Source organism: Ornithorhynchus anatinus, chromosome 3, assembly GCF_004115215.2.
Source record: "Ornithorhynchus anatinus isolate Pmale09 chromosome 3, mOrnAna1.pri.v4, whole genome shotgun sequence".
Classification (NCBI taxonomy): Eukaryota; Metazoa; Chordata; class Mammalia; order Monotremata; family Ornithorhynchidae; genus Ornithorhynchus; species Ornithorhynchus anatinus.
The window spans coordinates 72,364,410-72,377,913 of record NC_041730.1 but is presented as its reverse complement, the minus strand read 5'-3'; the positions used below and the strand labels follow the sequence as shown (position 1 = coordinate 72,377,913).

Genomic DNA, 13,504 nt, shown 5'->3' with positions numbered 1-13,504 from the left:
GTCACTGTAAAATTAGAAATATGTTGGTTACTGCTCTTAAGGTTATAAATGTGTGAAAAATTGTAATTAAAAGCGCAGTGATGCTGGTGAACTAAAGGAGCTTTGAAATTCAGAGCTTCCATTCATATAATCTACCTATCACACCTATGCAGGGATGAAAGAAATAATTTCAACTGCTAACTTGATTATCTAGGCTGAAGGATGCAATCTTTCCCACAACCAACATTACCCACACAACATGTATACAGGAGCTGCACCCAAATGGAAAAGGAAACAACTGTTGAGCCTTAATTAACATCCATTGTCAGAGCTAAATGAATTCTTTACTGTCCAAACAAGGCAGATACAATGTTTTGAAAATATGTGGCAGAGCACAAGGTAACTGCTGTGATTGACAAGTGGAAAGTCAATCCAGCCAAGAAAATAATGAAAAATGCATCAAGACCATCAATTTCAAAATGTTTTTTCTAGAAAAAGCCTTGTCTAATGCATTTTAACATGTTTACGCCAAATGAAAAAGAAACTTGGATAGACCTTTTAAATGTTTTTATCCACTCTGCATGAATCCCAAGGGCTAGAAGGGATTTAAAAAGGGATAAAGCCAAAACCTAATAGAATTAAATGAACAAGTTGGATTTCAAAAATCCTTACAGGCAGATGTTACACAATACTAGCTTATTTTTAAAAATCTGAAGAATGCATGAAAGTTGAAAAGCTAATGTTGTTTGCAAAGGTGAAAAAGGATCCTTGACTTGAGAACTGCAAGAGACCTTATGTAGTTTTTGCAAACACGTAAAAATCATGAAGAAATAGACCTGAAAAAAGGGATCTGGGGGGCGGGGAGGGGGAAGAAATATTGGATATGGATAGCCAATTCTCTGAAAAAAACAAACCAAACTCCCTTCTCTGGAAAATTTAGGTACTTTTAAAATATTCTGAATCTTCTTCACCATGACAGAATCCCTCATTGGAGTAGTGCAAGTAGTTTAGCAAATTTTAACACTGAGGATTCAAAATTCTTCCTCCAAAAGGGTCTAATTTGTCACTGGTCATGATCTCACCCACTGTGGCCTACTGATTTCCAATCCTATGCAAAAAGCTTCATCCAAAGAACATTTCCATTCCATAAAACTCTGGCTAAAGTATCTCTCCCCACGCCCCCGTAACTGAAGCAGGCCCTTACACAACATCGTTGCTTTCCAGGCACATTATTGGAGGAGTGCTCCCTAATTTCTCAACAGTATTTTATCCAAAACGGACTCATGACAATATGCATTACAGAAAAACTGAATGCATATTACAATGACTATTTGGTCCTACTAAGCTTCAGAGTCTATATTCTAATGTAATTTTATCTTAAGACTTGGGACCTTGATTGTGTTTATAATGAAAGTTACTGCTGAATAATGACAGGGGGGGTGATAGGTGAGGAAAATGATGAGGGCTTGAACAAATGCAGCCTACCTCCAACTCTTCCCTTTGTTCATTATTTTCTTCATCTTGTCCTCCATTCTTCGGCATGTAGGCCATCTTCAATCTCAAGAAGCCCTTTACCCGGGATTTGTGACTAGGTAACAAGAAAATACCAAGTTAGAAAAAGAACACTGAAAATGAAATCTTTCTTAAGGAAAGAAAAAACCCTCACCTCCTTGGCCTAAGGAGAAAATCCTTAAAGGTGTAGGGTCGTTCCATGGTTGGGTCTTCTGTCTACAGATAGGAAATGCAAACAAAGCTTAAGTACTCAAATCACAGCTCTTAGAGGAATCTTGATCCATCTAACTGGGCTTCATGTTAAGAACTTTTGCCTTTGAAATGTGGCCATGCTTTAAAGCAGGAAGCCTCCTCAGTCCTTGCATTCAACATGTTTAAGATGTACTCTCACATAATGGAAATCCACAACTTGTCTCTGTCCACATCATCTTTGGGGTGAGGGATGGAGGTCAAATAAATTTCAATAGTACCCATAAAAGCCACATAGCTTAGTGGAAAGAGCATGGGATTGGGAGTCAGAGAACCTGGGTTCAAATCCCAGCTCTGACATATGTATGCTGTATAATCTTCGACAAGTCACTTAACTTGCTGGTGCCTCAATTACCTAATCTGTAAAATGGGGATAAAGACTGTGAGCCTTAGGGACTGTATCCAATCTGATCATCTGGTATCTACCCCAATGATTAAAATGGTGCCTGGCACATAGTTAGTGCTTCACAAATACTAAAAACAAAAATAAATGCCAAAAGACCATATTCGTAAGCAAAATAATTGCAAAATTCCCATGTACAGAGGTAAGGTTTTGTGCAGGCCTTAATTTCAATACCTAATTAAATTCACCAAATAAATATAATACCAACCCTAAGTCACCATGCAGTTCAATTGGGGGTTTACTATGATTCAAGCAAATGAAACATAGTCATTACAGGAGGTTCAACATCCAACACTATTTTTTCATTATAATTGGCAAATTAGAATGTCATTTGTCATTAGAAATAGGGAACTGCATGAAAAATTATTTTCCATTTTGCAGTGCCTGTCAAATGCATCAACAGCAATTCCCTGAGGCTTTTTGTCACTTCTCTGAAGTATAAAAAAGAAGCTGCATTTTTGAACTTGTAACTTCAATATCTTTTGCTTTCCTTATTTTATGGATGAAAGGTTATCCTGGGCTACCATCAAATGGAGAGCCAGTTCTTGGGGTGCCAGAGGACTAGGGTCATCTCCATCCTTCCTGATTGACCAAGGAATAATAGCACTACCTCTTGGGAAGTGGAGGATGGTGGACATCCTCAGAGAAATAGCATGGTATAGTGGATAGAGCACTGGCCTGGGAGTTGGAAGGTCATGGGTTTTATTCCCAGCTCCACCACTTGTCTGCCGTGTGACCTTGGGAAAGTCACTTCACTTCTCTGGGCCTCATTTTATCTCATATGAAAAATGAGGATTGAGGATGTGAGCCCCATGTGGGCAGAGACTGTGTCCAACCTGATTTATTTGTATCCACCCTAGCGCTTAGTACAGTGCCTGGCACATAGTAAGTGCTTAACAAATACTATAATTATTATTATTATTCAGGAATCTTTAGAAGGCTAAATACAATGTAATGGTTCATCAGAAAATTTAAAAGATGTTCAGTGGAAGACTGAACTGGGGGAGTTCTCGATGTATGCAATCTAGTCTCTGGAAGTTGTTCTTTCTGATTGCTTGCAACTGTTAAGTAAAAATATTAAATTTCAATGGCTAACTTTATCTGAATATGTGACTCAAAGTCTTATTAAAACATCTCTTCCAAGAGTCTTTCCCAGATTAAGTCCTCACTTCTCTTCTCCCAGTCCCTTCTGCGTCACACTTGCACTTGAATTTGCACCATTATTCATCCTTCTCTCACCCCCACCGCTTTATGTACATATCCATAATTTATTTATAAAAATGTCTGTATCCCCATTTAGACTGAAAGCTCGATGTGGGCAGGGGACGTATTTACCAACTCTGTACATAGTACTCCAAGTGCTTAGTACAGTACTCTGCACACGATAAGTGCTCAATAAATACAATTGATTTAGATTGTAAGCTCTGGAGGGCAAGGTCAGTGCCTTATTTTCCCCCAAATATTTAGTAATAAAACAACTTTGGTGTTTGTGAATTACTTGAAATGTTGAGCATTCTTCTAAACTCTGGGGAAGACACAAAATAATTCAGTCAGATACCATCCTTGTCCCACATGGGGTTCGCAGACTTTGTAGAAGGGAAAACAAATACTGAATTCCCATTTTATAGATGAGGAAGCCAAGGCACAGAGAGGTTGAGTGGCTGCCCAAGGTCACTCAGCAGAAAAGTGGCAGATCTGGGATTAGAACTCAGGTTTTCTGACTCCCAGGCACCTGTTCTTTCCATAAAGCCACACTGCTTACAAAAGACATCAGATTCAGACGGCTCAAACCTGTGACCTCGGTGTTATTAACACCTTGCTCTAACCAACTGAGCTAACTGGAATGCTTTGTACAAATTGGGTGGTCTAACTGGAAAGGAAAGCTCTTCTATTTAGTGCCAGTTCTATAAACTGTTGAAACTCCAGTTACTAAAATACAGCGCAAAGCAAATATTCATATTCTAAACTAGTCTATTCCAGCTGTATGGAAGCATTTTACTCTACAATGGCCATATCATTCAATCAGTACTTAAGTGATCAAAGAAGTCATGTGGCTGAACCCAATGAGTTATCTATGTCAATGGAGGATGGGGAGAGTGGAAATTCCTAGCTTTTCTTCAAACATTATGCCAATAATTTCAATCTTCTTACCCCCAAATCCTCTTATAGGAATTGAAACAAGTAGCAAATTACACAAATTTAAGTTTTTTTTTTTGTCTCTGCTCTATCCCTGAAAGTGCAAACAACTGGAGAACAGGCAAGATCCCAATTAAGCCAAACACTTTACAGCTAGTCAACTGCTAAAGAGAGTTGTTTTTCCATTCAAAACACTTGCCAAAGCACAAGGTTTTTGTTTATTGGTTTGTTAATTTTTTCATTTTCCTCCCCAGTGGCTCATGTATTGAACCCCAAAGCTTTTAAAACAAATGTAGTCAACTGTTTTTCCTACTGGCCTGCCAGAAACAGTTATTTTCCCTAATTAATTCACACAATTGGATTTTCAATGTAGTACAATATAATCCCTTAGATTGAAATGACTCAACAAAACAAAGATCACTTAAAAAAAAATCTACAAGCCTTTTCAACTGAGAATGTGACGACCCAGTAACTGAGGGCCACCAAGGAGTTTACTGTTTCTCACTGAAAAGGTCAAAAGAAGGTCCAGACCACTTTCCAGGCTGTGTCTCAGTTTCACTGAACACATCTTTTCTGCAAGTTAGTTCGTGCAATTGGTGTCACGTGACTCTTGCCCCCGGCCGTTCTCCTCTGCTTCTTGTCAGACCACTCGATCTCATGCCTTCCTTAGGCTACCAGGTGTGGAAATATGATTGAAAGTAGAAAGGGAAGGGAGACAAAACTTGCAAAAATGCATTCTCCTCTTGCCATGATAATCCACTTGGAAACAACCAAATATATAACCGTCCAGTTTAAAGTAGTTCTCTTGGGAAATATGAGTCTATTCTTTCACTACTGACTTACCAAGGGCATGTGGATCAGACAGCTAATTGTTTAGTGACCCACATGGATAACTTTCAAATCTGTTATAGCAGACAGTCTGAAACCCATCCTGCTTTGAAAGCCTTTCTCCTACTGCTCATTTTTGACATTCAATATACACTCGTTCCTGTGCGCTCAAACTTAAGCTTTTCAACTCCTTAAAAACATCATGCTTAGCCAAGAACTAGAATGGTAACTTCAGTTTTCCTGAATTCACTGGGAAAAATAATGAGAGAAAGGTTGACTTAAGGAATGAGCAGCAATAGAAGACTTGCAAAATAGACTTAGCTGGGTTACACACGCTTTGCTTCCTTGCTGGTTAAAATATTGCAGGAATATTAATCTCAAATATACTCCCCTTCTTCCAATTCAGTGATCAAAAAATAATGTAGAGGTCTTTGCATTTTTCATGGCATGTGGCATACATATGAATATGGTGATTACATAATGGTTTATATTTCATTTTTATTGTGGTACTTAAATTGCCTTTGTTGAACTACTATTCAAGCGAGGGAAACCAGTAGCTTTACATATTATTTCTCAATATGTTGACCACAGTGTTTTTTCCACTCTGAACAGCAAAAGAGAATACGAAAATAACCGGGATACTCCTTGAATGCTTATGGTGGGTTTTTTTTTTTGGCTTTTCAGACTTAAAATTTAAAAAAAGTCATAATTAGTAAGGTTCATGTTTCCCTATCTCATTCCTCCTAATTTGTGTCTTCCATGAATAGGGAAAATACCTTTATCTATAGTATTGAATCTATCGATGTTATTTATTGAGCACTTACTGTGTGCAGAGCACTGTACTAAGCGCTTAGGAGAGTACTACATAAGAGAGTTGGTAGACATGTCCCCTGCCCACCATGAGCTTTCAGTCTAGAGGGAGACACAGATATGAATATAAACAAATGACGGACAAGTACATAAATGTTATTTATGGGGCTAAGGGAATAAAGGGTGCAAACCCAAATGGAAGTACAACGCACAAGGGAGTGGGAGAAGAGGAAATGAGGGTTTAGTCAGGAGGAGCTGTACTTTTAATAAGGTTTTTCTCAGAGGGTAACTGAACTGAGAGGCAGCACGACCAGTGAGCAGAAAGACCACCAGCCTGGGCGTCAGAGGGCCTCAGTTCTATTTTGGCTCTGCCACTTATCTACTGTGAAAACCTGGAAAATCCCTTATCTTCTCTGTGCCTCATTTTACAGATGAGGAAACTCTCAGGCTGTGAGCCCCATGTGGGACAGGAAGAGGGACTGGGTCCAACCTGATTATCTTTTATCTACCCCAGTACTAAGTTCAGTGCTTGGCACATAGGAAGTATTTACACATACAATTGTTATTACTGTTATTAATAATGATGGATTCAGAGAAGAGTAGATTCCTTTTTCCACAATCCTAAAAATAGCCTTGAAATTCTAAAGTGGCATTCAGATCTCTGGTTTACTTTGCATTTTCCTCCCATTCTCCCTGCCACTCCCTAATAACATTACTTCCTCTTATTGACATCTTTCCGATATGGAATCTCATTTAAAGATATGACACGTTTAATAGGACACCCAATTAGTCCAGGACCTCCACTGGCCAACAAGAATACCATCATCATTATTCTTCTTCTTCTCTGAGTCTCGATGGCCTCATCTGGGAAACGGGGATTGTCTCTATCTGTTGCTGAATTGTACATTCCAAGCACTTAGTACAGTGCTCTGCACATAGTAAGCGCTCAATAAATACTTTGAATGAATGAATGAAGAGAAGACCATGTAGAACAGACAAGGAATAGCAAAGTGCTTACCACTCAGCATATTTCCACAAAAAGCCCTGTACATATGCCAGCCTACTAAGAAATGGGAACACACTGGTCCATTTGCATTTCAGGTAAGCTTTTAGGGGTCATGAATCTATAGGCATAAATATAGCACTGACTGGAAGTCATATCCTGATATGAAATATTGATTTTAAACCCAAATTTGTATGAGGCACATCTACCTTCAAGTATCTACGTAATAAAAATGATGGTTAAGTAATGCAAAGATGATTCATGTTTTTTGGAACATCATTTCATTCTACTCCATCTTCTGGCTTGTTTCCAGGTCCCTAAAGTTGTTATACATTCAAACAACTGACTGTGCTTAGGATGTTTCTGTTTCCTAGCCTTATTTCCCCACCCTACTGCCACTCCTGGGGGACTTCGGGGCCAGGCTTCAGAATCCAGGCAAAATGAAGGTGGACTGAGTAGCTGTCTGTACATTCCAAACAGCAGCCATGAAGCAGACTCCCAGATCGATGAGTTAGGAGTGGTAAAAGGGACCCAAAGACCAGTCTGAAAGTCCCAGTCAGAATTTGAGAACCCTTCCTGAGCCTGGTGGGGCAGGGGCAACTTGGGGCAAGACCCGCTGCCATGACCTTTACCACTGAGCGTTGGATAGGCAGTTGGATATTACTTTTGCCCTGCGAGGAGGAAGGCAGAGAGGGGAAATGGGAAGAGCGAGGAAGAGAAAGAGGCACTGGCCAGGGAGTGAACCAGGGGAGCCTAGCTGTGAATCGAGACTGCTCCTTCTTTGCAACCAAGAGACCCCATTGTGGAAATGGCATGGGCCTGGGACTGGTTCTAATCCCAGCTCTGCCACTTATCTGCTGTGTGAGCTTGGGCAAATCACTTCACTTCTCTGTGCCTCAGGTACCTCATCTGTAAAATGGGGATCAAAACCGTGGGCTCCATGTGGGATAGGGACTAGGTCCAACCTGATTGTTTTGTATCAACCCCAGTGCTTAGAACGGTGCTTGGCACAAAGTATGCGCTTAACAAAGACCCCAATTATTATTATTTTTATAGGCAGGGTGGCCTCCTTTGGACCCTAGGTCAAGGGGCTAAAATGGGGGTCGAGGGGGTGGGAAGTGGGGCACTGCACTAGAAGCAGAAACAGTATAACCTACTGGATAGAGCTCGGGACTGGAAGTCAAAAGGACGTAGGTTCTAATTCCGGCTCTGCCCCAGTCTTTGGTCCCCATCCTCAACCCCATAGCACTTATGTACATTTACACCTATAAATTATATGCATTAATGTTTGTCTCCCCTTCTAGACTGTAAGCTCATTGTGGGCAGAGAACCAACTCTGTTGTAATGTACTCTCCCAAGTGCTTAGTACAGTGCTCTGTACACAGTAAGTGCTCAATAAATACCATATGGATGGCGATGAACAGCCATTGGAGCATTTGGAGAGTGTTAAGATTAGTACTGAGTGATGTTTCAGGAAAATAACTGGAGTAGTGGCGAGGAGCATAAACTGAAGAATAGACCAAAAACTGGGAGATAAGTGGAGGAAACCTCAGTAGTAAGTGTACATAATTGATGAGAAGGATTTTTAGACTTATTTTTTTCCCTTTCATGTGAGGGTCAACTTGGGTAACACTAATAGAGAGTAATGTCAATGATTTTTCTGCCTAGTATTTTAAATTAATCTCTTTTTACTCAAAATCTAACAAAATCCTAAACTATTTCATTAAAACCAATGGAACGGAAATTGTGTTGGTGCCATGTAAAAGTTAGCAGCAACTATTAGAAAATGGAGTCTGCCAAAGAGAAACACAGTGAACTACTCTGCATTGGCCGATATAATGATCCTTTAGCCAATTTGCTGCTCACTGTGCAATCTGAGGAGGAAATGGACCTATTTAAAGTGTATGCAGTTGGGTTAACTGTTCGGGTTCAGTAGTTCAATGGGAGCATCTCTCAATGGCTTTATATAAATATTATTAAATTAGCCAGGAAGCATTCTAAAAACTCTTAGCTCCGCAAATTGGCAGAATGTCAGTCTAGTAGCTGGAGGACTCTGGTTCGAGTCCAAGCTGTGCCACTCACCTAATGTAGGACCGTGGGGAGGTCACATAATTTACCTATACCTCAGTTTCCTCACCTGCAAAAGAAGAGTAATAATGCTATCTTTTCTACCTACTTCACAGAGTTGTGTGAGGGCTGAAATGAATTAATCAACGTGAGAAAACTTTTGGAATAAAAGAACTACAGTAAACCAAGGTATTATTATTTACAGGGGACCAAATCTGGAATTTCCCCCTTCAGGACTCTAAATGGTACCTTTGTGAGTAAAATCAGAATAAAATTTACCAGAGCTATTTTACAAGGGAAGCTTGCTGATTTTACATATCTTTCCATATATTACTGTTTAAAGGTCTCCTGATTATAGATTTGCTTTTTCCAACAATACACAACTTGTCACTGTAAATATTCAATGAAGAACTCACAAACACACACACACACACAAACTATGTCTCAAAATTTTGCTGGGGTTGTATTTTTTAAAAATATTTTGTCCCTTAAACTTCCCTGGTTAGTAGTCTGAGTTTCTAAAGATTAAGGGGAGAAAGAAGAGAAAAGGTGCAATAAAAAAGCTCAAGGTGGGGAGACTGAGGTACCTTTCCCAACACTGTAAACAATACCACTATTTTCCCTCAAGCACAAGCCCATAAACTTGTCCTTGTCTTACACTCGCATCTCTCATTCAATCCACATATTCAATCTATTGTCAACTCCTGTTAACTCTACCTTTACAACATTGCTAAACATGCCCTTTCCTTTCTATCCCAACTGCAACTATGCTGATCCAAGCACTTATCCTATCCTGCTTTGACTATTCCATCTACCTCTTTGCTGACCTCCTGGCCTCCTGTCTCTCTCCATTCCAGTCCATATTTCACTCTGATGCATGGTTCATTTTTATTAAAAAAAAAATTCAGTCATGTCTCCCCATTCCTCCAGTGGTTGCCCATACACCTTTGCATCAAACAGGAACTCTTTACCACCAGCTTTTAAAGCACTCACTCAGTTTGCCCCTTTCCACTTTACCTATCTGGTCTCATATTACAGCCAGGCCTGCACACCTCATTCCTCTCATGCCAGTTTACTCACTGTGGCTGGATCTCATTTATCTTTCTGATGACCACTTTCCCTCATCCTCTCTCTAGTTTAGACCTCTCTCTTCTTATATATGTGCCAGACCAATCATCAAAACCTTATTAAGTTCACATCTCGTCAAGAAGCCCTCTTTTGCCACCTCCCTCTCCCATTATTTCTTACAATGATGATGATGATGATGGCATTTAAGTGCTTACTATGTGCCGAGCACTGTTCTTCCAAGTGCTGGGGTAGATACAAGGTAATCAGGTTGTCCCACGTGGAGCTCACAGTCTTAATCTCCATTTCACAGATGAGGTAACTGAGGCACAGAGAAGTCAAGTGACTTGCCCAAAGTCACGCAGCTGATCTGTGGCAGAGCCAGGATTAGAACCCACAACCTCTGACTCCCAAGCCTGTGCTCTTTCCACTAAGCAATGCACTTGGATCTGTGACCTTTGGGCCTCTGGAACTTTGATATTTCCTCCACCTGCCCCACAGCACTTATATACATCTCTAAAAATATATATTATAAATTATTTATATTAACTCCCTTTCTAGACTGTAAGCTCACTGGGCATGGAACGTTTCTACCAGCACTAAATAAATACCATTGAAGATGATCACGCAATCAATCTAATAACAACTCTTTTGTACTGTACTCTCTCAAGCATTTAGTATAGTGCTCTGTACACAGTAAGCACTCAAATACAATTGACTGATTAAGTGTTTACTGTGTGCAGAGCACTGTACTGAGCACTTGGGAAGAGTACACTATAAGAGAGTAGGTAGATACATTTCCTGCCCACAATGAGTTTACAGTCTGGGGTGGGGGGACAGACATTAATATGAATAAACAAGGTAAGGATATGTACGTAAATGCTGTGGGGTTGAGAAGGGTGAAGAAAGAGTTGCATATACAAGTGGTAAGGGTGACACAGAAGGCAGAGGGAGAAAAGGAAATGGGGGCTTAGTCAGGGAAGGCCTCTTGAAGGAGCTGTGCCTTCAGTAAGGATCTGAAGGAAGGGAAAGTGACAATCTGCCAGATCTCAAGAGGGAGGGAGTTCCAGGCCAGAGGTAAGACATGAGCAAGGGGTTGGCGGTGAGATAGATGAGAGTGAGGCACAGTGAGCTGGCGGGAACTATGCATCATTGCACAATGATGATGATGATGAAAGAGATAAAAATATATATGTATATGCTAATATAAAAGGCAAAAGAGAGAGAAAAAGAACAAACGTCTAAATTCTTCATTCCCCTTACACTCTGCCCAGTCCATTTCCTCTCACCCACTCAAACCCCTACCACTCCCCTTCTCTCCCATTTAATCAATCAACGGTACTTACTGAGTACTTTGTGTGCAGAGCACTGTACAAAGCATTTGGGAGAGTACAACACAACAGAGTTGGTACGTGTTCCCTTTAAGTTACCTCCTCTTCTCTCTCCCAAGACTTCAAAGCTCTCTTCTATGCTCAGTATGCTTTTTCACTGTTCTCCCCACCAGTCAGATGCCTAGATTCTTTGAGTCCAGCGTGACCACTTGTGAAGTGGCAGGGGACTGCTCTGATACTGGGAGCAGTATGACAGGTCACAGAGCACTACCGCCTGATTCACTTTTCTCCCTTCACTTATCTCCTTCCAGCACTGTGGTTACTGCTGTTGATGTCAGCTTCCTCCTCCTCTTCCCTCCCACTCCCTCAGAACTCAAATTCCTCCAAATTTCATGCGGGCTGTGGACTAGTATTTCTCAGGTGGAGGGACCAAAAACCTCTGGTGTGGTGGTTAACATGTGCAAAATCCTGAGGCAAATTTTCTCTCTCATATACCCACACCCCCCCACAAAAAACATACATACATAGGAGAATGTACTGAGGTAATTCTTACCTTTAAAAAAGCTTGGAAAAACACATATTAATGTTTACTATACATATGAGAGACCGTTACATTTATTGTTCTCTTTCTACAACTGGCAAAAGGTAAGCTTCATGTGAAACAAAAATTTGGAAGGTGATGATAAAGGGGAATGGGACAGGTAAACATGGCTCATCCTCCGTTAAAATGGTAATCTTGGTTTTAAGATTTACACAAAACGATTTAGATCTAAAAATTCCTCATAGGGTTAAATTTGTTTTCAGTGATATGTTTTTGATCTTTGAATGGATCCATAGATACAAACCTTGGGTTCAATTCTTACTCCTTAACTCATGTGGCTTACTATTATTTATCATCATTATATTGTTATTATTATATATGTTGAGGAACGTATTATGTGCCAGGCACTATTCTAAGGCCTTGGGTAGATACAAGTTAATCAGATTAGATGCCTACCCTGTCCGACATGGGGCTCACACTCTAAGTCTCCCTTTTATACTTGAAGAAACTGAGGCACAGAAAATTTAAATGACTTGCCCAAGGACATACAGCAGGCAAATTGGAGGAGCTGTGTTTAGACCCCGGCGCTCTGACTCCCAGGCCTGTGCACTAGGCTACATTGCTTCCCTTACAGAGTTAACTCTTCCATAACATGTGTTTTCCTTACGTGTTCAGGATAAAGGATTGTTCTAAGAATACATGTCTACCTGGATACCGATGCAGTAAAATAAACATTCGCATGCATCCACACTGCACCAGTCAGATCAAAAATGCAATAGCATGAGTTCTCTCTACCCTAAGTCTCGTCAAGAACACATCCCCCACGTTATAAGAGAGTTAACTCTCCCATGAAACACTGAACTGATTCTAGAGTGGTTTTGTCTATTTTCTCTTTTGTCATTTGCCAGTTAGTTTAAAGAACAGAACTAGGATGGCAATAAGTCACTTTCAGAAACCATTCCCTAAGGTGTGACATGCCTGAGACACAGAACTTCTCTTACCGGTAGATGATTAAGAGGCACGTCCACCTGCCCCAAGAAGTCGTCTCTCGTCTGTAAAACAGAGAAATAGAGTTAAGTTTTCATCCTGGGCCAGCAATTTAATTTTTCTATTGCAGAAAGATCATTTTCTTTAAAAAAATGGCAATTCCACAAATCTTGGGCAGCTGGCCCCAGGGAGTTCTACAACAGCCAGTATTTAGCAACCCAATCTCATATACCTTGATTCGCATTAGGACTACCAAAGACAACAAAGAAACCGAATTCTAAACAGGGCAAATGCAGTAGAATGGCCCTAACCTGGATTGTTTCTCTTGTACATCAGTTGGGATTTTTTTAATGGCATTTGTTAAGCCCTTACTTTGTGCTAAGTGCTCAGGTAGATCCAAATCAATCAGGTTGGACACAGTCCTGTCCCACATGGGGCTCACAGTCTAAGTAGAAAGGAGAACAGGTACTGAATCTCTATTTAACAGTTGAGGAAACTTAGGCACAGAGAAGTTAAGTGACTTGCCCAAGATCACAAAGCAGATATGTGGCAGAGCTAGGATTACAATCCAGATCCTGTGACTCCCAGGCCTG

General features: G+C 40.4%; 1 protein-coding gene across 14 annotated transcripts in view; it reads right to left on the bottom strand.

The window, feature by feature from the left end:
* The window catches only part of NEDD4L (NEDD4 like E3 ubiquitin protein ligase), a 403,957-nt gene that overhangs the window by 86,276 nt on the left and 304,177 nt on the right, over positions 1 to 13,504 (bottom strand). For all 14 annotated transcript variants that reach the window (XM_029059768.2, XM_029059769.2, XM_029059770.2 and 11 more), the window contains 3 exons: positions 12,926 to 12,976; positions 1,646 to 1,707; positions 1,465 to 1,567 (listed from right to left, as the gene is read on the bottom strand). In XM_029059768.2, the coding sequence (XP_028915601.1) occupies positions 1,465 to 1,567; positions 1,646 to 1,707; positions 12,926 to 12,976 (216 nt within the window). The remainder of the gene's footprint in view (positions 1 to 1,464; positions 1,568 to 1,645; positions 1,708 to 12,925; positions 12,977 to 13,504) is intronic.